This window comes from Temnothorax curvispinosus, unplaced genomic scaffold (assembly GCF_003070985.1).
Source record: "Temnothorax curvispinosus isolate PA1 unplaced genomic scaffold, ASM307098v1 QBEX01000740.1, whole genome shotgun sequence".
Classification (NCBI taxonomy): Eukaryota; Metazoa; Arthropoda; class Insecta; order Hymenoptera; family Formicidae; genus Temnothorax; species Temnothorax curvispinosus.
In genome coordinates this window covers 1,658,577-1,682,682 of record NW_020210520.1, presented here as the reverse complement: position 1 = coordinate 1,682,682, position 24,106 = coordinate 1,658,577, and the positions used below count along the sequence as shown (strand labels likewise).

At 37.5% G+C, this 24,106-nt stretch overlaps 1 protein-coding gene across 1 annotated transcript in view; it reads right to left on the bottom strand.

The window, feature by feature from the left end:
* Nucleotides 1–24,106, bottom strand: part of LOC112457356 (lachesin-like) — a 163,390-nt gene that overhangs the window by 52,679 nt on the left and 86,605 nt on the right. The window contains exons 3-5 of the mRNA XM_025020358.1: nucleotides 15,972–16,179; nucleotides 9,870–10,028; nucleotides 9,564–9,692 (exon numbers count right to left, since the gene is read on the bottom strand). Coding sequence (XP_024876126.1) covers nucleotides 9,564–9,692; nucleotides 9,870–10,028; nucleotides 15,972–16,179 — 496 coding nt within the window. The remainder of the gene's footprint in view (nucleotides 1–9,563; nucleotides 9,693–9,869; nucleotides 10,029–15,971; nucleotides 16,180–24,106) is intronic.

Here is a 24,106-nt window from a genome sequence, read left to right as displayed (position 1 = left end):
CTCTCTCTCTCTCTCTCTCTCTCTCTCTCTCTCTCTCTCTCTCTCTCGAATGTGCAGCTCTAGGAAAAATTATTCGCGATGGTATGCACTGTTCGCGCGCATTTCCGAACGAGGAAATCGCGCTAGGTCGAGATCAAAAACCGGACTCTACCCAGTTCGCCGTCTTTATGCTATACGGGCTTTGAAGCTCAAACACTGGAAAGTGACACGGCTGTGCATTAGTACAGTGGGACAACATATAAAAGGCATTACGTAATCGCAATTACTTTTGTGGAGAACGCAGAAATTGTTCACTTCAATAATATTCCTGAATACCACGTAGATAGGTACCTACTTTATTAAAAAATCCAACACTTGATTTTATATTACACAGAATATTTGATTATTGAAAGTGATAAAGAGAATTTTTATACGGCGTAATAAAGATATTCGATTTAATAAGACACTCCTCAGTTTGAACGGTAAAAGAAAAAAAAAAGATTTCACTCAAGACTGATTTCATTCAATGTTTTGTGTGTGACTATGTACGAAGACACGAATCACATAAAGGATCCACATGCCTTTTCAACGAAGCTGCTCGACGTGCGGAGATCAAAAACACTGTTTCGAGCTCTCGAGGCTTTTCAACCTCGAGCTTTCGAGCTTAACTACCCTGTGCATCACTATGCGCACTTCACCGTCACGTATTGCAAAAATCATAAAGACCGGAAACAACTCGTTTTCCGATAACATTAAAACTTGAACTGTAACTTTTAAGTACGCCAATATAATTTAATACGCCAGTTTGATTAAAATTAATTTGTCGTATGCGACACAAAAATTGTTCTGTCACAACAGCTTTTTTTCCCAATAATCTAATCTCTATCCATTACTTCCAAATATTGATATCATGTCTATATTTTAAGTTATTATAAAAAGAAATATCATGTCATGACAAGTCTTGTTGTCATAATAATTATAATGGTTGAAATCTCGTTTGTAATGCTTTCTGTATCAGTCAGATTACGACAGAGTCGCACAAATTTTCAACGCACTCGAAAATGCACAAGTACCTGGACACATTTTGCGTTATTTCTTCATAAAAGTAATTCTTCAAAGGTGGCCCCGTGTAAACATATTTCGTGAGCAAGGCGAAATGACGTTGAATGGTGCGGCGTCCGCCTACACCCTGCTATTTTATCATGTTGCGTGCTACTCACTTATGAATCTTCCGTAGGCGCGAGACTGCACCACCCGAGTACTCGCCAAATGTAAACGGGTATTAGTCGTCGAGTCGCGTAACACCTGTCTAGATGCGCCCAAAATCATTCCTACGTTTATCGTTCAATCGTCTCGCTGTGTTCGGCGAACCAGAAATGATCGGAACAAACGTGCTCGTTCCTGCGTAACTCCGTAAAGATACTTGGTTGCGGTTTGCGTCGGAAGTACAGCACGTGGTTTATTGAGGCAACGTGAAAAAAATAAATAAGAAAACGTGAGAACTGTAAAAATAAAAATTGCAAGGCGCACCATGCCACCGCGTGATCTCTTTGATCCTTTTCGTTGAGGAAAGCGTGGAGAAATAAATCTAAATTTGATCTCCTCGACTTCAACTTCAAGATTAATTTTCTCCGAAGTTATTGAAAATAAAAAAGAAACGAATTAAATTACAGCCGGAGTTTTAACTCCGATCGCTCTTCACCCGCTGTATATACGTATACATTGATGTGTGTCAATGTATATGCGTCTTTTTCTCAGCTACGAAGACGCCTCTTTGTTCCTTGAAAGCATGTGGCTATAGGATTCGCGTCTCTTTCTATGTATGTCACCGAGCGCTTTGATATGCTGCGAGGGTAAACAGCGGCGGCTTCGTCTGGCAGCTTTAGTGTTCCGCGCGTAGTGAGTGAGTTTCGAGGGTTGAAATATTTTATTTATCGCCCGCGCGAGAGAAGATCTGTAATCTAACTTTATACCAACTCAAATGCCTAATACAGCGCGTAACTTAACTTTAACCCGTGGCTTAGTTACCAAGGCATCTAGCACTAAAGCTTTAAAAATGATTAAAAATGAGCTAATTATGGTGGAAGGAAAACTATTTCACTTTCCAACGAAAATCATCACTTTATTCGCACGAAATGCGTTTATCTCCTTTATAATGTAAAAACGTAATTCACTCAGAACGTCTATTCCGAGTAACTCACGGATATATTCGTGAAATCAGATTGACTCAAAGGGAAATCTTTTGTCCATTTTTTTACGCTTACTGGGCCTCATGTGACATTATTTTTAACATATTCCGTTTATTATATTTAAGCATTGCAAAAAGAGGAACAGGAAAATGTAAAAATGGAGAAATTGAAATGTATTTGAAGGTAAATCTCTAAAATTACGGTCCAATCTCGCGTTGAAACAAGTGAAAATAGAAGTTCTTTTTCAACGAAGAGCTTTCCATTTTTCATCATATTTTTATACAAACGCGTTCTAAAAATTACAATGCGCTTTTATTCGCGCGGATTAATTTCGTAGCTTGATTTTCAATACTTCTCTCTCAAGACACTCGGCGCTCCGTCACGTCGTCGTGGCGGCGGATTTCCCATGCTGTGCCTTTTCGCATCGTTCGCGCACACGGGGGCATCAGTGGAGAGGAAGAGGAAAAGGGAGAAAGAGGGAATAGGCCACCGAGACACATTAATGAGTTTTTCGAGGGACGTGCCGGGCGCAGAGACGATCGACAAGAGGCGGGAATTAGAGGTGCGAGAAAGCCACGAGGTAGGGTCGTTTGGCAACAAAGAAGGAAAGAAGCGAAAAGTCAGAATGAGAGAGAGAGGGGGGGAGGAAGAAGGAAGAGAGAGAAGAAGACGGCCAAATCGAGGGAAACCGGGGAAGGGGCCGCTTGAGATCGATTCCCCAGTTTTAAATTTAAATAAATGCCAGCTCGCGTAGCCGATAAGGCCTTACCTCGCAATAGACGCGCGCAAACCCCTCTCGTTTTAGTGGCAATCTTTCTTTCCACCGCCGCTACGTACCGGTCGACTTGTTTGACAGAGACCTGAGAACATCCCTTCCCATCCCCCTTCCCCGGTAAGATCAATATTATCAGAAAATCCGATTGTCATTACTTGCATCTGTTAATACTTGCACCTGCTGAAGATTTTCGAAACGTTTCACGCCGTACCCGATAAACGCGATTTGATTTAGCGGCAGAAATATCGAAGGCAAATATCGTTCGACGTCACTTTATTTTCGAAAGATAGCCGCTTGATATATTACTTCAGAATGTAGCGTTTAGAAAAATAATCTTGATATCTAATTTCATAATAATTAATATTTTGAGAAAGAAAGAGAGACAGAGAGAGAAAGGGAGAGGGAGAGAGAGAGAGAAAACACGCGTATGTATGGTAATTACCTAACATTGTATTTATATACGGTGTACCTATATTGAGCTGACTGAGACGCGAAACTAAAAAGCAGAAATGATAGAAATGACGATCTGTTGCAAAGTAACAATTAATTTTAAATTTATCGATAGATTCGCGAGGGTTATGAAATCGCATTTTCGTCGGTCGGAAAAGCGGATGATTTCCGGGCTTTACTCGGATAAACCGAAATCAATGGATTCAAATGCCGATCTGTAATATCGGCGCCCACGTGGCGTACGCTCCAAGCAGAATTCCAATTTCCTCGGGCGTCGGACAATTAAATTACAATCGGCAAACACGATAAGCACGATCGTTCCGATCAGAATGGATGTTGCGGGGTAGCATCGTTTAAATCAAAATGTCCGACTTTTTTTCGGAAAAAAAGGGGACAAATAAAAACACTGTCCATACCGTTCGTCGATGTAGATCAATACTCCTCGTGTTGTAGAAATTAAATCTTGTTTCATCGGAGATACCGCGCTCGTTAATAGTTTCATGCATAAATAATTCTATAATTGCCACTGTAACACTACAGAAGTTGTGCTTTCTTTTTTGCGTTAAAAGAATCGTAAATATTTAACAAATTTTCTGAATAAATTCTTTTCCCAATACTGGATGTCTCGTTAAAAATCGTTTAGTGAAGAGTGCGAAAGAGCGATAAAAACACATTTCGAAAGACAATTTTCTAAAACCAACATTTAGTTATTTGCGAGCGTACATTCATCTCTTGCACGTAATCGAAACAAACAGTATCTTCGCCTAGTCTCTCTACTATTCGGGTTAGAAGAGCGTAACGTAATGCGACAAAGAGACGCGGAGTTAATGATCGTATTTGCTTCAATTTGCCGCTACTTTTTGTACAACAAATTTATCTTCCAAGTAAAACTTGTTTTCATTTTCACCCTCCCTTCTCATTAGCGTAATACATACTTTTTTTAAAAAAACATATTCACTTAGATTACGATGAGAAAAAGATAAAGAAATCTGACGCGCGCGTAGAACGAAAAAAAAAACGAACAAAGTTTTTCGCGATTGTACGTAACAATTACCAGCAATTGTCCCCTGGTTTAACAGTGGGGCGCGCCCCTATTTCCCATCAAGATTTTTAACAGCGGCAATAGCGACGGCCACCTTGACGTAATTCCGTTTCCGAGTTTGCAGGTGGCTTAATTTTTGCCGTAACACGTCTGTCGTTGCGCGCGCTCCGCTCCGGTGCGTCCCGCGGAGATACGGCACGGATTTTTCTCGTTGCTGATTTTAATAACAGATTGCTACTGGAGGCAAGGGAGGGAAACGCAGGGATGTTAGCGCCGGAACCCGAGGGACAAGGAGAGGAAGGTAAAAGAGAGAGAAGGATCGCGAGCCTGAGTCACTGCTTATACGTGACTACGGCGACGACGACGACGGCGGCGGCGGCGTCGTCGCCGCCGCCACCACCTTCGCTACCCCCTTTTACCACCTCGATATAACCCCCCCCCCGTCCCCCGTGCCGCATTCTCTGCAATGTTTCGCCGTTATATACATTCTCTGCAAATGCGATACCTATACTCACCTACACGAACGGCGGACACGTTCGAATAAATTAAAACGATTCTTTCCGTGACCTGCAACCTCATTTCGTCTTTCGCCGTCTGACGGGGGGCATCTTCGGCGACGCCGACGGTAAGAACAATAAATAAAATTAGCACGACCCGTGACGGATTGCACCTGTGCTTCTGTACTACGTGTACTTGCGTGTGAATAGTTTATCGCGTCCCGTTTATTGCAAATAGATCGGGCCATTTATCGCGCTGATAGCTTCGCGAACGAAATGTATTGTGATAAACGACAATTGTCTTTTTTCGTAAGGAATGTATATATAAATATACAAAAGCATAAATATTAATAAAAATATATATCATAAATATATATGTCATATATATAATATTATATAATATCTATATGTAACGGTAACAATTCGGGAACACAGCAAAATAGATTATTTGTTTGCACGAACTGTTGTTATTGCAATGCTGAATCCATTTCTGAAGCACGTTTCACATATTAAAAAAGTTACGCTGTGTACAATAAAAGTGAATACTGCATAGTTGCGCTTTGCATCTCTAATTAGTAAACTCAAAAAATTAAATAATTTGAATGAAAATAACGTAAAGCTAAATATAACCGAAAATTAAGTTTTTAAAACATTATCTCGATTTAATTGCGTTTGCACTGAAAATTTTTTGGCACACAAGCAAACTCAATTAGAGTTATTTGGTACGTTGTGACCAAATTTAAAAAAAAATCAAAGGTTGAACGTTTCTGGAACTTTATTCAAAAATTCTAGTTTACACACTCGCGTTTCTTAATGGAAATTTATGCAGAACGCGCTACACGTAATTTCAGCTTTCTCCCCTTCATCAACAAGTCCGTCTGTCCGAGTCGGAAATGGTGACTTTATCATCCTAAATTCGCGCTAACTAATGAGAGACGAAAATTATATTCTTTAGTAGGACGTTGTTTTGCCGGAAATAATCTTTGACGAGACCACGCATATCGTTTCGCATACTCAAAAATTAAAGAACATACGTAAAAGTAAGCATTCCGCGTTAGTATAATATTTGTCATAAAGGATTAGTTAAAATCGTCAGAAATGCTGAAAAACTGCACGACACGAAATATTTTCCCAGTGAACGGTAAAAATGCGAAGATTAAAAAGTCAAAATTTTTTAATTAGAGTTATTGTTGGTATAAAAATCAAATACGTCGACGGTACATACGCGGTATATTTGCGAACGTGTCATAATTTTGCAAGTTTACAAGTATAATGCGCGTGGATAAAATATCTAAATATAAAGCACATATATGTCCTCAAATATCAATACTTGCAGAATATTAATAATGGTACCAACAATACAATGTTTGCTTTTCTGTTAACTGTATTAATGGATGCAACAAGGGAGTTCAATTGTGTTTGCTGAAATTACATTCGCCGGCAAACAAATGCGATATACTGCGATCGCATTGGCGTTTCACGTATTCGAGGGTGAAAATATTTCGCGAGACGTTTGCAGACGTGGCGACAATATGTTTAACGATAGCTTTATAATTATCATATTAAAATATTGTCACGTTGTGTACGTCACGTTGCCGACGCACGAAGTTACGAGGGATGAAACAGCGGCAACATCAGGCGGGGCGAGATGAAAAGCGTATACAACAGTTTTTCAGACCGTAAACTTGTAATGTCATCAGACCAAGGATCGCTGGTAGATGGTTGTAATCTGTCTGACCATTTAATTAATCTCTGCTTGAACACGTAAAAACGCGCCAAGTGTTACCGCCGGCCTCCCAGCTGCAGCACTTGCGTTCTTCCCATCTAAAAATGTGTCACCACGGCATCGTCTAGTAATCATCGCAAAGGCGCTATCGATTTCTACATACTAGCATATAAATCGTAATACACATATATGTGTATGTGCCGTTTGAAATATTCTCACACTAAAACAGTCCTATCGGAATTTATATCTCTCGGTAATATCTTGTATATTGATTATAAAATGAAAAAAGAACTATACACCTATTTTTTAAAAAGAAGATAATTTCATATGGCAAATGAAACGTAAAAATTCACTTTGCAAAATATTAACCTCGCATATACGCGATCGATTCCTCGTTACTATTGAAATTCGTGCTGATATTGACCATTGGAATATTCTGCCGTGATACGCAAACAAGTTATAATATGAAATGGCCACGGGTCAGTGAAAGAGCCAATATTAAAAGTGTTTCTTTTGAATGAATGAGAACGATTGAAACAAGAAATTGGACAAAACTGTAAATCGCTCGATGGAAACTATACATTATATCTCACAATAAATACTATATATGTGTGACATTTTACAGCATATTTTCAGATCCTGCAAATATTAGCTACTAATCTTCGACGCCGACTGTTTGAACAAATCTATTTAAAAGCAAAAGCGTAATGAGATATTAATCATTCTCATATGCAAGTATTCTGTAGTAAACAACGTGATCACTGTATTAATGATGCAAATTGACTGTTACTCTCACTTCTCCTGACTGTTTATAGAACTGTTGGCATCAATAAAGAAGGTAATCTTACAAAACTTTTGTTTTTAACATTCTACAACATCCTAATTGCGTCAGAGTTCCAGTATTTAATTTATATAAATTTATTTACATTGTCATTACGACTAACGTTTTGCAAAAAATACAACGGGTCTGGAAGCGAACATTCGCAAAGTGTACGTATTGTGATGGAACAGCGGTTTCTACCAATTTCTTACATAATTTCTCATCGACGACGATGAGTTATACACAATCGTAGACAAAACTATTGCATTACTTGATCGTAATTTGACTTCAAAAGAGCCCAAGGTAATGCTCGTTGACAAAAGGCTTTGCTGGTTACATGGTCACAAATAGAATTAAAGGACACTTAAAAGGATAATCCGTAGCATATCCGCGTCGTGAACCGCGGCAAATACATCTGCCTCTTTCTTCATCGCTCTCTCGAGCAACATCTCAACCGAATCATAATTACGACGTATCTCTTTCTGACGCTGCTGAATTAATTAGTTTTAGTTTAATTATATGGATAATCATCATTCCGTTTTCCCGTCTGTTCCCGCAAGATCTCCCGTGTGCAGCTCCGGATTGGCTTAGATCTTACGTGAAAACTCGAGGGAGCCGTCTTAAGAATACGAAGATTATGTTTTGCATAAGCTCCGACAAACTTCCGCTCTCATCACTCTACACTATCTCTTTGTAGTCGACGTAAAAGGCGGATGCAATTTTACTTTACGGATAATTAATAATTAAATATCGCGAAGCTTTCAAAGGTAGCGCAATACGGCACGGGATTGTAATCGTCCTTTCTTCATTGAGTATCACGTAATGCGCGTGTTTTATTTTCTTCTTATACTTGTCTTCAGGAACGAGTTAAAAAATTAAAATGTGTATCATGGACGTCTTGATAATCTTTGCATTCTGTAATCGATCCAGATTTCTATATGATCTTTATGCGGATACGAGCAAAAACCTGCAAACGCGAAAGAGACGCATAAAGAGCGATCCACTTTGAAACATGCATCAACAAATACATGAACGGACCTACAACGGATACGAAAACGGAAGCAAAACGAGTATCGTTTGGTGAGGGAAACCATGTCATAGAGGAGCTATGAGGAAGAGAGGCACGTGCCCGGTATTTAGGAGACGCAGTAACGTAACAATAGGCAAGTACAAGGGTGGAAACGGTAATGGTGTGTCGCGGTTCGCCCGAGCTTACTTTTATGTCTCACTAGGGAACCACCGCCGTCTCTTTCTCTTCTCTTTCCCTCTGTATCGTCCCCCTTGACACGCGCACTCACACATGATCGTGACTTTCAACGCCCCTTTGGCTGCCTTTCTACCGTTACCGTCTCTCTTTCTGTCTCTGTCTTTATCTCTTTCTCCCTCTCTCGCTTTCGTTCACTTGTACGCTTATTTTAGCGCAGCGGGAAGCAGCCTAGAGGCAAGGGAAAGAGAGGGAGAGTGAGAGAGTGAGTGAGAAAGAGGTGAGGAACTCGGTAAAGCCCGCTTTGTCGTCGGTTTCCTTTCTATGTTATTAAATTGTATGTGTTGAACCCCTTTCTCCAAGCAGCGTATTGTACCGACGTAGTGCAATGCCGCAGTTGCCACTTAGAAGCTACCTCACAGCTGCAGCAGTCTATAACTTATTTGTCGGCAGGTACCTTTACTCTCGCGAGAAATCTGGTTGCCCGAAAATCTGGTTATGCGATCCCTTTCAAATCTTTTCTTTCTACTTTCTTTTTTTTTCGTGTCAATATCATGTGATTTTTAAACGAAGATGCATCTATTATTCGGATATATGACAAAACCTTTTAAGACCAACTTTTTTAACCAAATCAATGCTCAACGATTATCGTAATAACCTTTAAAAAATTAGACAAAAAGAAAATATTTTCGTGAATTTATAAAAGATGAATTTTAGCAGAATTCGCCAAAGAAGACGCTATAGAAAAGATTGATAGAATAATGCCGATACATTGTGATTATATTGTTTATAATAACTATAATTTTTCTCCGAATGATGTAAGAATGGCGCGTTAATCTTTGATAGATTATCGCAATTTGATAAGCATAGAATGTACTTACAATCGACCGACACTTTGATCTGCTTGCTAACCGATGGTGGTATACCGTTGCTAGCGATGCATAAATACGCGCCCATGTCCAATCTCGAAATCCGCGCCATTTCCAGCGTTTCGCCCTCCCATTCTGCCACTGAAATTGTAACCGTTCAACATTCATTACTTGTCAATCGACTGTAGTTAATTATTTCTTATTCTCATGCACGGTATATATTTTCAATTCCTTTAAATTTTTAAGAGAAGATTAATGTATGTATGACCGTTTTGTCTATCAACACAAAGTTTCGCCATCAAATTATATCGGACTTACCAGATAAAGTTTTGTTGATCGAGATCTTGGAACCGTCGTCTCGCTTCCAACGAATGTTAGGTGTTGGACTTCCGGTCGCTTTGCAGGTAAGACTTACATTGGCGCCCTCGCGAACGATCGCATCCGATGAACTCTGCGAATCGTCAATATTCGGCGGCACTATAACAACAAACATTAACAGTTTCAGTTAGTTACAAACAGTACAAAATTTATAGACAGAATAGGAAATGAAAGTAAGACACATAGGCAAGGCGCAGTATAAATAATGCAATTGCGTGAAATAATTTAAAGTGCCATTATCCGTTAAAAATTATACGGCGAATAGTAAGTAGAAATGCCATTTTTTATGTAATACGTATATATATATATATATGTATATAGAGACCCATACATATATGTATTACAATATACACATAGATACATACACTTGTTCAATAAATTCGTCGCTCTCTCTCTCTCTCTCTCTCTCTCTCTCTCTCTCTCTCTCTCTCTCTCTCTCTTTCTCCCCCTCTCTGTTTGCATATAATATAAATATATTACAGAAACGCGCTTTTTTATTGCATAAAGAGATAAAATGTATAAATCAAAGTCACAGTACAGTGATCGATTATTGATAACTCTTTAATTGTACCATGACAGCAATATCATTGCACATTTCACATTTGTGTATATTGACCACGTCGTCACTGCTCTTGAATTAAACGGCTAACCACGTGTGTGTGTGCATGCGCGAGAGGCGTATAATTCAATTATAATGTCGTCGTGGTAACGAATAATATTAGTATATGGACATACGTCGTCTGCAACGTCGACGTTGATCAACCTGGAAATGCAAGTAGCTAGGATTGGTTGACATGTTTAAATGGACAAATATCGCGTTGCTTATATGCAAATATGACGCATCAGCCGAATTACTCATCTTCCTCGTATACTAATTAATCAATCAATTTATGACGTATCAACGAAAAACACTCACGTCACTTCAATGTGTTTAACATTTTCAGTTGTCATTACAAGACGATATATCGCCTTGTATTGGATATTTAATCCATTTCCTAATTTTCTACAGTTCAGTGATACTTAGTATTTATAATTAAATACATGATTTATCATACATACGTATAAATAAAATGTATATTTTTGAAAAATCCTATCAGAGAGTAACTTTATATTTATTACATTTATCTTCAATAATTCTTTATCATATTACAAATAATTTTTCTCAGTTATGACTTCGAAAAATAATTTATTTCGATATTGTAGACAAACAAATATCCATTTCAATACTCAAAATAAGAATTTCAACTATATTAATACAAATTAATTAATTCAATTTAATCGCATTGTACCGCAGTAATATTGTTTCATTTGAATGAAACTGTTTAAGAATAAGTCCGCCGCTCTTTGTAACAAAGAAGTCGAAGAAATCTAGGGCGACGTAGAATTATAAAATTATGGAATCTTGGACAGACAAAAAGAACCTTTCTATCATTAGATATTAAATTTAAGATTTATAAAGTGCACCGGCCAGAATGGAATCATGCGAGCGAGACAAAAAAAATAAGGCTTAAAATAAATAAGCCGCAGGATGACAATATTTATTGATATGTGCTGAAATAACAGTGATTACTTTATATTGTACTACAAGTGTGACAAGTCATTTATAGACTACATATATAACTTTTCCACTATTCGTGTCTTACAGTCTGTAATGCTGAATATTCGAAAAGCTTTCTATCTTTAGAAAGAGAGAAAGAAAGAGAGAGAGAGAGAGAGAGAGAGAGAGAGAGAGAGATATCGCGGATTTCTGAAGTAATTCAGGTCATTATAATTGATTTTTGCAAGCGGTTTAACGTGTATTACAATAGAATATATATCCAAAGAGAGAAATAAAAAGAGAGAAGAGATTAAAACTTATCACAATAGGCTATTCCTCATCATATAAGACAAAAAAGATATTATTTTATATAACTTTATATAAATGAAAATAGTATAATTGAATAGTTGCTTTAAGTTAATCATGTTCGATAATTAACTGAAGTAGAATATTGCAATATGCAATACATTCGTATATATTTCGATATAATACGTTTTTCCAGTACTGTTCTTTACGTGTTTTTTTCGTATATATTCATTATAAGAAGAATTTTCATGTCGTATAATTTGCATTGTTATAACGGTCAATTAAATAAAATAGCACAATAATTTTTAAACAAAATAAATGTTCAATCAATTAGAGAAAAATGCCATTTACAGTCCGGCGACTAAATCTTGGTAGCCTATTAATAATTGTATACTATTTCCAAACTCAGTAAACTGCACGTCAATTTTTTTATTGGTCTTTAAAACGCAGCTCTTAGTTAGAACAGTACATAAATCCACATACTTAAATCGATAATCGATTTAAATTTATATGCTAATGAATATCCTTATTAAATCACTGTAAAGAATTTATTGCGAAAAATATCACCCCAATCAAGATTCGAACTTTTGGACCTCCCTACATTCCGTGACTAAAAATTAATGTTTCTTTTCGTTGCAACATACCATCAAATAGAAGAGTAATCATTAATTAACTAGAAAACGCTTGATATTTAACATCGTCTAATTCTTATAATATAATCAATCTCCGAACGAGAAGAAAATCCGCCTCTTTGTCCGCCAACAGCCGCGTGGTCACCGCGTACGTACGCGGCCAATCCTATGAATTACCGCAGGTGTCCGCCGATATCCTGCATTAATGCTAATGCGGGGTGTTACCGAATTGTTGAACAAGAGCAGATTGAACGCGCGCAGGGGAGGGGGAGAGGAGGAGGGGTGCGGTCCGCCCTCACTCTCGCCATTCTGCACGCCGTTATACTGCAGTCGCGTAACGGTCTGTTGATGCATTATTCAAGCGCAAACGCCGCCTCTGCCGCGCGCGTGTTGCCGCGCTGTTGTGCGTTAACTTGTCCTAAACTCCGGCAGCACAACGTTCGGGAGGAGAGATCACTCGACGATGCTCACCGGAGACGGGAGTCTTGAGGATAAACGCACGGGCAACCACCCTAGTATTTCGAACGTGCAACAAAAATATGCGTTACGTGTAACACGCATCTAAATATTCGCATATATTGACAATTCTAGACAGGACCCAAGTCGCGCGCCGCTTTTTGTCGAGTTGCCAATATCTCTTTCGGGGATCTCTCCAGAAAAATAGGAATGCCCCTTCTTTCGAAAAATAAGATGTTGATTTCGATTTTCAATTTTTAATAAGAACTGAATCTGTAATTGATGAAAACGCTACTATAATAATGTTATTCTGGTAAAATTGATAACAATAAAAATTTCTAATATAAAGAGAATCTCAGAATTGCAAAAAGGTTTCTTTCCGCGATGCAAGAAAACGTAATAAATTGAATAGATACGTTATAACAATAAATTGATAAAATGTGTTGTCATCCTATTGCTGTAAAATCCTTTTAAAATGTTTTGTTCCGGCGAGATATTGTGATTAACAACCAAAAGAGAAAGATATATACTGGGATGATTACTGAGGTTTATCGTAAATGAAGTCATTGTGAGCTGTAGATTGCTAATTATAGCATACCCTTAGGGAATCTAATGTCATGTTCATATCGTATCCTACAATATACATTATGATACGCCTCTTGACTGATGTAAGCGCATAGTTTATACGCTTCATAACTTCATTCATGGAGAATATAACGCAAGATTTAATTACAAGGTACATTTGCGATCAACAAATGTTCGTTTTTCTTATAAATAATTGTTCAACAAATATTATAATTATATATTTCAAGATATTCATCAAAAATATGCAAAATGAGAAAATATTTAAATATGAGAAAGTATTTAAAATAAAACTTATTTTCAAAGAGAAATATTTAAGAAATAGGAAAAAATTACGTTATTTGTTTAAAAAAGTAAATAAGTTGTGTTTTATTTGTCTTATAAAGTAATATTAAAATACTAAGAAAGATTTTTCTTGCTATCTGTAGCTTCTGAGAAAATAGTTCGTATTAATATTACGTGTGTCATAAATATAACATAAAGAATTAAGAAATTGTTAGCAACTGTCAAAGACAGAGTGACACAGTGAGTGTTTGCTTTCCAATTCTATCGCGGCTTCTTTACTGGTTAAGTAGACCAACTTGCTTCTAAATCAAATAAAAGTAGTCTAAGCTTCTGATTTATTTAGATGGTGGACAACCGCGCGCAAGTGACAGATTGAAAAATCGAGAAAGAGGTCCAATAACTAAATAGGGAGAAACAAGAAACGTATAATATCTGATGTATGTTCACCTGGTCAGGAAGTTAGCAAATACTCGCTATGACGAGAAATATGGATATTTGAACAGTACGATGTTCTTGTAACATTTTAGTGACGCAAACCGTCTTTTTTCAATTCTTTTAATTTTTCTCAATTCATAAGATTTATACATGTGCATTAAAATGTGACACGATTGGAAAGTTTATTTGCAAAGAATGTTTCAAGTTTATTTTTTGTTATGAATAAAACATAGGACAAGTAAAAGAAATATTGTCAGTAAAAGTAAAAAATAGAAAGAATAAAAAAAGAATAGAAAGCTACATTTTAAATCATACAAACGTAGACCTATTGTAGATCGTCGTGCTACAATTAACCTTTGTCCTCGATAAATCCCAATAAATCCTATTTTTTTCCGAAAAAATATCGTTTATCGGCCGGCCATTTTGCAAAATAAATCGGACGATTATCTCGCGCGACAAATGTGAGAACAGATAATACTTAAATACATTGGCGGAAGCTTGTTACACGCGATGTAGTCATGGCAGATCGTCGTTGTGTCGGCTTCATCGGGATTATCACGAAGTGTCGAGAGTCGAGAGAGTACCGCGAGGAGATCTTGCGTGTGTTTGTGCGACGGAGAGCAAGAGTCCCGTGGAAACAATTAATCTAGCCCTCTGATTACTCCACACCGACGCATCCGTCCCCTCAACCCCGGTATCGTTGCTCTCGCTTCAACAGTGGCTGCAGCCCAAACGTCAAAACTCGAGATATTAATATGTTCTCTCAGCTGGCAGAGAGATGGCGACCGTCTCGAGATCTTATTGATATTCCCTCTTCTGATTAAATTATTATAGTTCTGTTCTGCTTTTCCATGCAGAATTAGCAGAAACGGGGATACTTTCGCTCTCTAAGCATAAATCTGTTTAGATGGTTGCGATAAAATGCTTATGTTCCGTTACAAACTTCGTGACTTCGGTAAACTGACTCCATTACGCGAAATGAGATTTATTCGAAGTATCTAATGGATTCACAGTACGATACGATAAGGTCGTAAATAACAATAGACCATGGCATGTTTTCTGCTAATGGCGCCGCAGAATTAACGTAAAGCGTATGAGAATAGTTCTTTTCTCCAAAATAATAAAATATAGTAAAGTAAGGTGTATTAGCGGAAAAACGAAATTCGTGGGTTTATTCGCTTACAGAAATAATTAATTCTCATAAAATATTAATAATATATATACATGAAAATATGTATTTTTAAATAAAACATGGTTTTAATCCCAAAAAGGAATCAATTTTCCGATAATAAATAGGGTTAGAATTTGTTCTTAGTTAAAAATTTAAAAGAATAGGTAATTATATCTAACATTACGTGTTCTACGTGTACACTAATATATTCTGTTTTTAGAAAATTACCCTTAACAGATATATTGCCATAATTTTGACATCGCAAGAAATATAGAAATGTATAGTTCAATCACGATGCAAAAATAAATATTCTTCCCTAATCAAATTATCATTTTAATTTTATAAATCCGAAACAAAAGAGATCTTTCGATATCACTATTAATCCGCGAAACATATTTCTAATCTTTTATATATAAATTAGTAATTTTGTGAGAATAATATAAAAGTATTTTGTTCTCTAGAATTAAAGTGACCAACATGTTTAACGTCTACTTTGTATTAATAAGCAACATCAGAATATAACTGTTTTAAAAAAATAATAATGCGAAATAATAATAATAATGAAAATGCTAAATACTATAACGTTAAGCGATTTTAACATTATAAAACTGATATATCGCATAAGCAGAGCCCCTTACCTACGACGTGTAGATAGCCATATTGCGTTTTGGCGGCGGCAGTGTTAATCTGGCACATGTACTTTCCCTTGTCCTCCTCGTGCACGTCGTTGATATGTAGGAACCAGGTCCTGTGCTTATCGTGCGACACGGATATTCTGGGGTTCCTGGTAATAACGTGATTCTGTACCGTCAGGATAGCGCTCTTGTCGAAAAGCATCCAGGCCACCTGAAACGAGATGGATATCACATTATACATCGTAAACGCAGTTCGTATATCGATTATTACGAAGTTGCTGTCCGTTCTTATAACGATATTCCGCAATATCATTCCCATTAAAAGTTACGCGTTATAGTATTTATAAAACGTCATTTTCTGCCTTACTTTCTCATTAACGTTTAGATCTCGAATAAAGATCGCAGAAATGGTAGATCGTAAGGATAGATACATATTATATATCCTTTTCAGTTTTTAGTTGCGCAAAAATTCAAGGCGGGTATGGCGAATAAAAATGTACAGTAACGATATAAAGGAAGGAAAAGAACAAGGAAATATAGGAATGAGATTCGCGAACGAGACGGATGATCAATGATGCTTTCAAGCATGGAGTGATCTACAAACCTACTATGGTTATATAGATATTCGCCAGTGGGATAAATCGCTCCGGGACTTCGAGGGCATATGTACTAACGTGCAATGTAATATGTATATAGCGCGTTGTGTGATATGCGCTTTATGTTTTATACGAGCAAAGTTTTCCGAGAGCGCACGATGACGCTGTGCAGATGAGTAAAAACTGGTCCCCATAGAGAGAGGCCAACCCGGCCATTTCTCTCGTTAAATGACCGCTTATTGAGAATCCGGATGGTTGCATTCTGCATAGCGTCGTTGAATAGCGTCGATTGTTATTGTCGGTCGAAATATGTAAGTTTTCCAGCCTCTCCGAGATGGGGGAAATGGAATAAGAAACCGGAGGCGGAGATAAGTAGAAAGTATCGCGACAACACGGGATACGGAAGTGCTCTGAGATATTTAGCCGATTTTTCCATTCACGTCGAAGAAAGTGAAGACCAAAGAAAGGTAACAAAGGGAAACGGGGAGGGGAGGAGGGTAGAGAATAAAGAGAATTCTGATCTCTCATTCGCTCGCTGCGAAAAGTCCCTGGAGAAATAAGAAGGGCAGCCAGTTCTTTCGCCCCAACACGAGGAATGTTGCACTTCAACATAGCCGCTCCCTTTCACAATGTGCAAATGTGCTGTTGTACAGACAGGCTATATCGCGAGATCGTGATAACTCTCGGCGCGAGCGCGGCGTCGCGACGCTAATCCCTGATGTTCGCGAGAGCCTTGCCAGAGGTACGCGCGACGAAAGTAAAAGAGAACGGCTCGCAAAAATTTTATAAATTGTCGCATGATTTATAAAAATCACAATTAGTATTATACTGTAATTAATAACGTACCTACAACTATAAATATTGTAATTATATTATTTACGGAAAGAATAAACAACACACAGGACAGATTTTCGAAACGCAATAATATTCCTTAAGAAACGTGAGAGAACTCGAAGTCTACACGGCAAAGCCACATATACTTAAGTGGATTTACCTTTTACAATCGATTAACGCAATAGGGGAACAAAGTTCTTCTACGGCCGTAAATCTCGAGGAGCATAACTATTCGCTTCTGACTCGGAACCAAGATCGTTTCGCAGTCGTTTCTCGCGTCTTCCGACCGTAACCGAATTTTCGTCCACCATTTATCCAGTCGCTCTTGCACCGGCGGCTGTCGGCGGTTATCTTCGCAGAGATATACGAATCTCGGCGGGGATTCCCGGCGTCGCGTCGGTGGGATTGCATGGATACCGAAAAACGCAGTTGACACTTTCATCATTTGCCTTTTCGCGGCAACGTATCAATTGTTCGAATTTCACGGTGACAACCTCGCGTTGCGATTTATGTATAAATTCTTTTTTTTTTCTAATACAATTTAATCTTTTTATGTATTAAAATATAATTCCTACAGGCGTATTTTTTTCCATTATAATGAGATAAAAATGTGCAGTTAAATTTATTTTATAACCATTAAAAAAATAAAATAAAGTTTACTTTGTACATAAACTATGGGCTGTACTAAGATAATTATTGTAATCATAAATTTTTTTTTACGAAATTTTGCTTTAAGTTAACATATTCACTTGGGAAAATTTATTGAAAATGAAGCAAAATTGTTAAATGATGCAATACTTATCGTACATTTAAGAGTTTTCTCAACTTTGCAGCAATAACGTTATTTCACAAATCCTTGGAAAAGATCCAAAGAAAATGAATTATATAAGGTTGGGCACCTATGCTCTTTACAGAACAATAAGAGCCCTTAGCTCGATTCGTTTGATCCTTCTCATTGGCATACGGATAATCGAAGGAAATACTATTATTATATTCTTTATTTCCTTTGATTGTCATTTCTAATAGCAATTGCATTGAACCTGCTTTTTCTCGAGATTCTTATTGCATTCAATAAACACAGAAAAGAAAGAACAAGAAAAATATTACAGTAATCAGTCATGAGACAGAGAACCCCATTATTAAAAGTATAATTCTCAACGGCACCGGCGCAATCTCCGAGCAATGAGAAGCCAATTTTTCTGCCTCTTATCGATTTCTGCTTCGTCACTTACGGTGACGATCCGACGATGTAAAATCGGTGTTCCGGTGTTAAGTTTAAGACGCGATACGCAGGTGACACGAAGAGCTATGAGAAAAGCAAGTTCGAGTGACCATCTTTCCGACTCGTAGCTCGCTTTCCGATGCATCAACATGCAAGCCACACCAAAACTAAGATGGATGCGCGGGCGCGCGAGAGGGGTTTGCTCTAGGAGTTTGTTCCCCCAAGAGCTGTGGCACGAAGCATTGATTCCTCAGCGTGAGAGGAGAGTTACAGCTTTGTTTACTACGAGGGCGACGAGCTCAGCGCCGTCCAGTCTGGCCTGGCGCTGGCTATGCTGTCGGTGTCTTCTTTTCTACCACGTTCTCCTTTCCTACTTCTCTCTCTTTCGACCGGTCCGTGACTCCCTTCCCCTTCCCCTTTTCCACCCAACGGAACGTCTGGACCGGGAGACCTATAGTTAACGTCAAGATCAACTCTCCTCGTCCTTTCCAACGTTCTTCTTTTACGCGAGTACTCCATGGTCCCCGCGTACGCAAACACATTCACCAGGCTAGGCGGTTTATACAGAACTGTGGAAAGCGAAAGAGCGGCGTGGCTGAGCCAACCATCTCGCGCACTCCCTCCCGTCATCTCTCATCCCCTTAGCCATTGTGTATGTGGAAAGTTGGACCACATTCCGGTTGAATGTATTACAACCACTTAACCCGCAAGCTGTCGAGACCTTCAGACCGGAGAATCCATGCGGCGTATGAACCTCTACTGAGGCTGATAGTTCGCTTAATAGGCACATTAAGCCCACTGATGGTTAAGCTCCGGTGAAGAGCGATTACATAAGTGATACTTTTTACATATAGAAATATCAGATTGATGCAAAAGATTTTTTGTCAAATCTGCCAAATAAAGTTCAAAGCAAAAGCAATAAAATCAAATTGAAATTGTTGCCACTGACTTCAATAAATTCTTTTTTATTTGAAAAGATTATTTTTTTTAATTTTCTTTTTAAAAGAGCTCTCTGAAATTCTAACTTCATTCAATACAAAACTTGACAGAAAAACAAAGAATCTTTCGTCACAACTTTTATTATTTATAGTAATTTAAGTTTATTTATAAACTTACACAAAATTAACTGAGAAGGATCAACTTTCTCGAGACTTTATTTTTCATTATTCCCTTTTGTTTATTTTACTGGACCAGGGGAATGCGTTAACGTTTTGAATACTCACGTCGCATTACAGACAGTTTATTACTCTCGCGTACTCCGCGAGAATAATAAACGCGTACAAATACACTTGTCCAGACATTGGAAACTATTCGAATAGAAATTTACAACGTGTAAAACAACGCGAAAAGTCAGTTTAGTCAGTTAAGTTCGTCGAACTTTCGCTGTACTTCTCTGTATAAAATTGGATCAGGTTAGCACTCAAACTGTCGAAAATTCGGACCATTCGATCGTGTCTTTCCCCCTACAGCTTGATTCAACAAATTGACCACAATAAATTGTCTCCTGACACACAATCGTTTTGTGTCGGAATTAGATTTTCTTACAGTTTCGTTTATATACGATAACAATGTGCTACGTATCTTATTTACGTAAAATCTGAATTTCTTGATCCTTTAAATTAATAAACAGAAAGGTAATAGTGAGGTATGCCGACTTGCGAAGCTTCTTCATTAGTAGACCCTTCTTACCTCACGCTTATACCACACCATGCAAGAACTTAGGACACCTTATAGATAAATGTATTAGGACCACTTATCCCACAAGCTGTCGGGTGCTTCGAGCTTGTAGACAACCTCTTAATTATCATAGAGCGTTAAGCCATTGCGCAGGCCGGAAGTACGACAGTACTGCCATGAGTGCTAAAAGCACCTAGAAACTTCGTGTCAAATACTGTAAATAGGCGAGAGTATCCCGCACGGCACGCAATCCATGTGACACGAAGTTTCTCACGGAAAAAAGAAATATCTATATTACGTTAAATAATAAATGAACAATTAGCAATTTCTATAGACGATTGTTTGCAGAAAATTGAAACATCGTTTATACATAGTGAACAGTAAATATAAGAATAAGAAAGAAAAATAAAGAGAGAATAATGAAAAATATAATATCGATATTAGTTTTGTATACATATATAATAAGTCACTTTGTTTAAACAACATTTTCTGTATTTAAAATAAGAAAGTTATGTATATGTTCAAGGTTGAGAAAGATAAAATGGATAAAATGCAGAAAATTAAATTAAAATAAGCTTAATATTTTGTAAGTTTTGTATGAAATTTTGACTTAGATAAAAACATTAAATATTATACATATACGTATCAAAATTATATTTTTCAATTTTAATCTGTCCATAATTCCATTATGCCTTCGTTTATGTAAAGTGTTGATGTATTCGTAGATACATACAATATACATACTTGTTTTAAAGCGTATATGCGACAGATATAATATTTCAACACGTAGCGCCTCGCATTTTCAATCAAACAACCGAGTGCCATAGCTGGATCATAACGACAGAGAACCGGATGCTGCTTCTTGTCAGCCAGGAAGACATCGCGCTAGCGAGAAGCATTGCGCGCCGCACTCGCCGCCCTCCGCTTGTCAACACGTTCTTTCTAGCGGAGTTCGAGCGTTCCCTCGGTTCCGCAGTGCCCGCCAGTGGAAACGCAGGGTGAGAGACGTGATTCAATTTAAAAATCATTCGCTAAGTGCTTGGGCTGAAATATCTTTCTTTTTTTTTTTATTCGTGAAAACACATCGCGCCGCGCTTCTTCCGGTACGACCATTTAGCCCGCCCGCTTTAATTCACATTGTCCTGGCGGACCCCCGTCGGTCGTGAATCCCCTTCGACGTTTCGACGCCGAAATATGGACGGCCGCTCGAACCACTCGCTGGCAACGGCCACCGAGTTGCGGTTTAATCGTCACGTAGTCCAACGATCTCGCAGTACGCGCGTTCACTTTGCGAAGAAAAACGAAAAAAATAGAATGCGACGCGACGAAGTGTGTTTGTCCACTCACCAGCGAGAAACGTGTTATCGAAAACGTTATTGCGTTTAAAGAGAGCAAGCGAAAAAGTGTGAAAACAAATAAACGGGGGGGAGATGTTTGATGTTCGACGACATCGGCAATCATTTCGTTATTAGCTGATTCAATCGCATTTCTAAAACTAGGTGATAAGATTCCGATTGCGATTAAATAGATCAGTTTGGCATTTGTAATTTCATATTTCTGTATCTTAGAGGTAAAGAATTGTATCTCGAATTTTTGTAAAAAAAACAATTAATACTTTTCCTAAAGAGTTTAAATTGTGTAATGGCAAAGGATCTTCATTATTACTAATTCCTAAGATACCATATTTAGAAAATGTCGTCCTGCAAATTTTCATAGAAATAATAAACTTTGAACCTTGTTTCCTCTAAATTTATAATAATAGAGATATGATTTTTTATCTCTAAAATACAGATTTATAATTGCGATTTAATCAAAGAACCCGAATGAAGTTTATCTTGATACACAGCCCAAATTCTATTTTTCTCGCGTTTCAACATAAGTAATCGATTCTTGAGACAGAATTACATGCATATGTTAATAGATTTTAAATCTTTTATTAGTCGGATAAAAATTGCATATTACTTAAATGTACCCTGTGGAAGTGATTCAAAAAGAGAATGCATGTAATGAAAGAAAACAGGTAAGTTAAATATTCTGAGAAACAGAACAATTATTCTAAAAAAAATGTCTAATTTAAAATAGATATTCAAAGTGTTACAACACCAAGACTTACGTAACGCTATTTTCTGTTATAGCCTAAATGACAATATCATATAACAATTTTATTACTTTTTTATTCGGTAATAAAGATTGCGATATGCATTTTTTTAGTCTTTTTAAAACTTGATATATCAGCGGTTATGAATATCAAAATGACTGTCAAGATTCATCTGTTGAATTATTTTACATCTTAAGTTTCTTAGCAGAAATGCGTCTATAAATGGACAGACATATATAGAGATTTTAAAACGCTGACATGATTATGTCAGCGATATTAAATCTAATATTCATAGGAGGAAAGTTTATTTTCGTTTCCATCGGAAAAATATAAATAATATATATCAGCAGTTCATTATTATTATTATCATTTCCTTCCAATTTATTACGTCCCAGACCAAAAAGACATGTGAGTTTAAAAAGAAAAATGAGATTAAACGGCGATATATATATGGCGATTTATATAATCTAATTTTCTTTAATTACTAAAATTACACAATTTTACTTTTTATGATACAAATATGTGACATTTTCTGCAAAGTAACAATAATAAATTGTTTTGCATAAATATTTTTTTCGATCAAAATGAAGGAACAGTAGATTTTATTTTTCAACTAAATATTGTATCAATGTCTGATAGATCTTTTTAAAAAGGATAATTAATCAATCATGTTCATAAAAAAAGAGCTTAAATAATACGTTAAGCTCAATTTTAAGAATCTATAATTTGTGTCAGAGTTCAGGATAGAAATCTATTTATTATACATTATATATTATATATTATGTCACATAATATATGAGAACTATTTGAAGAGGATCAGAATTCAGGATATTTTATATGTACATATAATAATACATAATATATTAAAATACGTATATCAAAGTACGCGGTATATAAAATTACAGATACAATTCTGTTCTGAAATCAGATAGAAATTATAGATTGTTTTAAATGAGCTTAGTACTTCACTAAAACACTAGCTAAAAATAATAACGTATATACATACATCCATTAATGATATACATATCATTCAGAAAATTTCAAATAATATTTCCATCGAATTTCTTCCAACTCCTGCAGAACAGAACGGAATTTACGGAATCATTACCTTACAATGCGAACGTATCCACGAAGCGAAGCATAGATAGCGGTGTACCATAACAGCGCGTTCATCGTGGCTGACTTTGCGTCACGGGAAGCGGGGCGGCGTACACCTATTTTATAACACAGCGGTGAATATTTCGTAGCGGGGTAGCGGGTAACGATTGACGGTCGACTCGACGCTCGGTGCCTTGTGGCGTACAGCGCGTATGTACACAACTCACAAGGTCAGCGCGTTAACGTTCGCGACTCCGTCGACTCGGAGCGAGGGGGGGAGTGGGGCGCGTAGTGGCGTGAGACGCGCGTCACCCCACTCCAATCCCCATTACCCATTATCCCTCTCGCAACAGTCGCGACGCGACCGCGACGGAACGGGAATACGGGAAGAAGGAGCGCGATCGCCGCGGACGCCGCGATCATTTCTCGTATCACACGAACGATTAGCCGATATTCGATTAACAAGCGATGCAATTGACGCTTCGTGCAAATGTCGGGACTATGGTTTATCGAAGCGGGTAATCGAGAGTTTAAAGCTCGTCTAAAGCGAGAATCGTAACAATAGGCGTAATAAGGAAGGGTAATTATTGCCGCTGTACTCAAGTTCCAGACT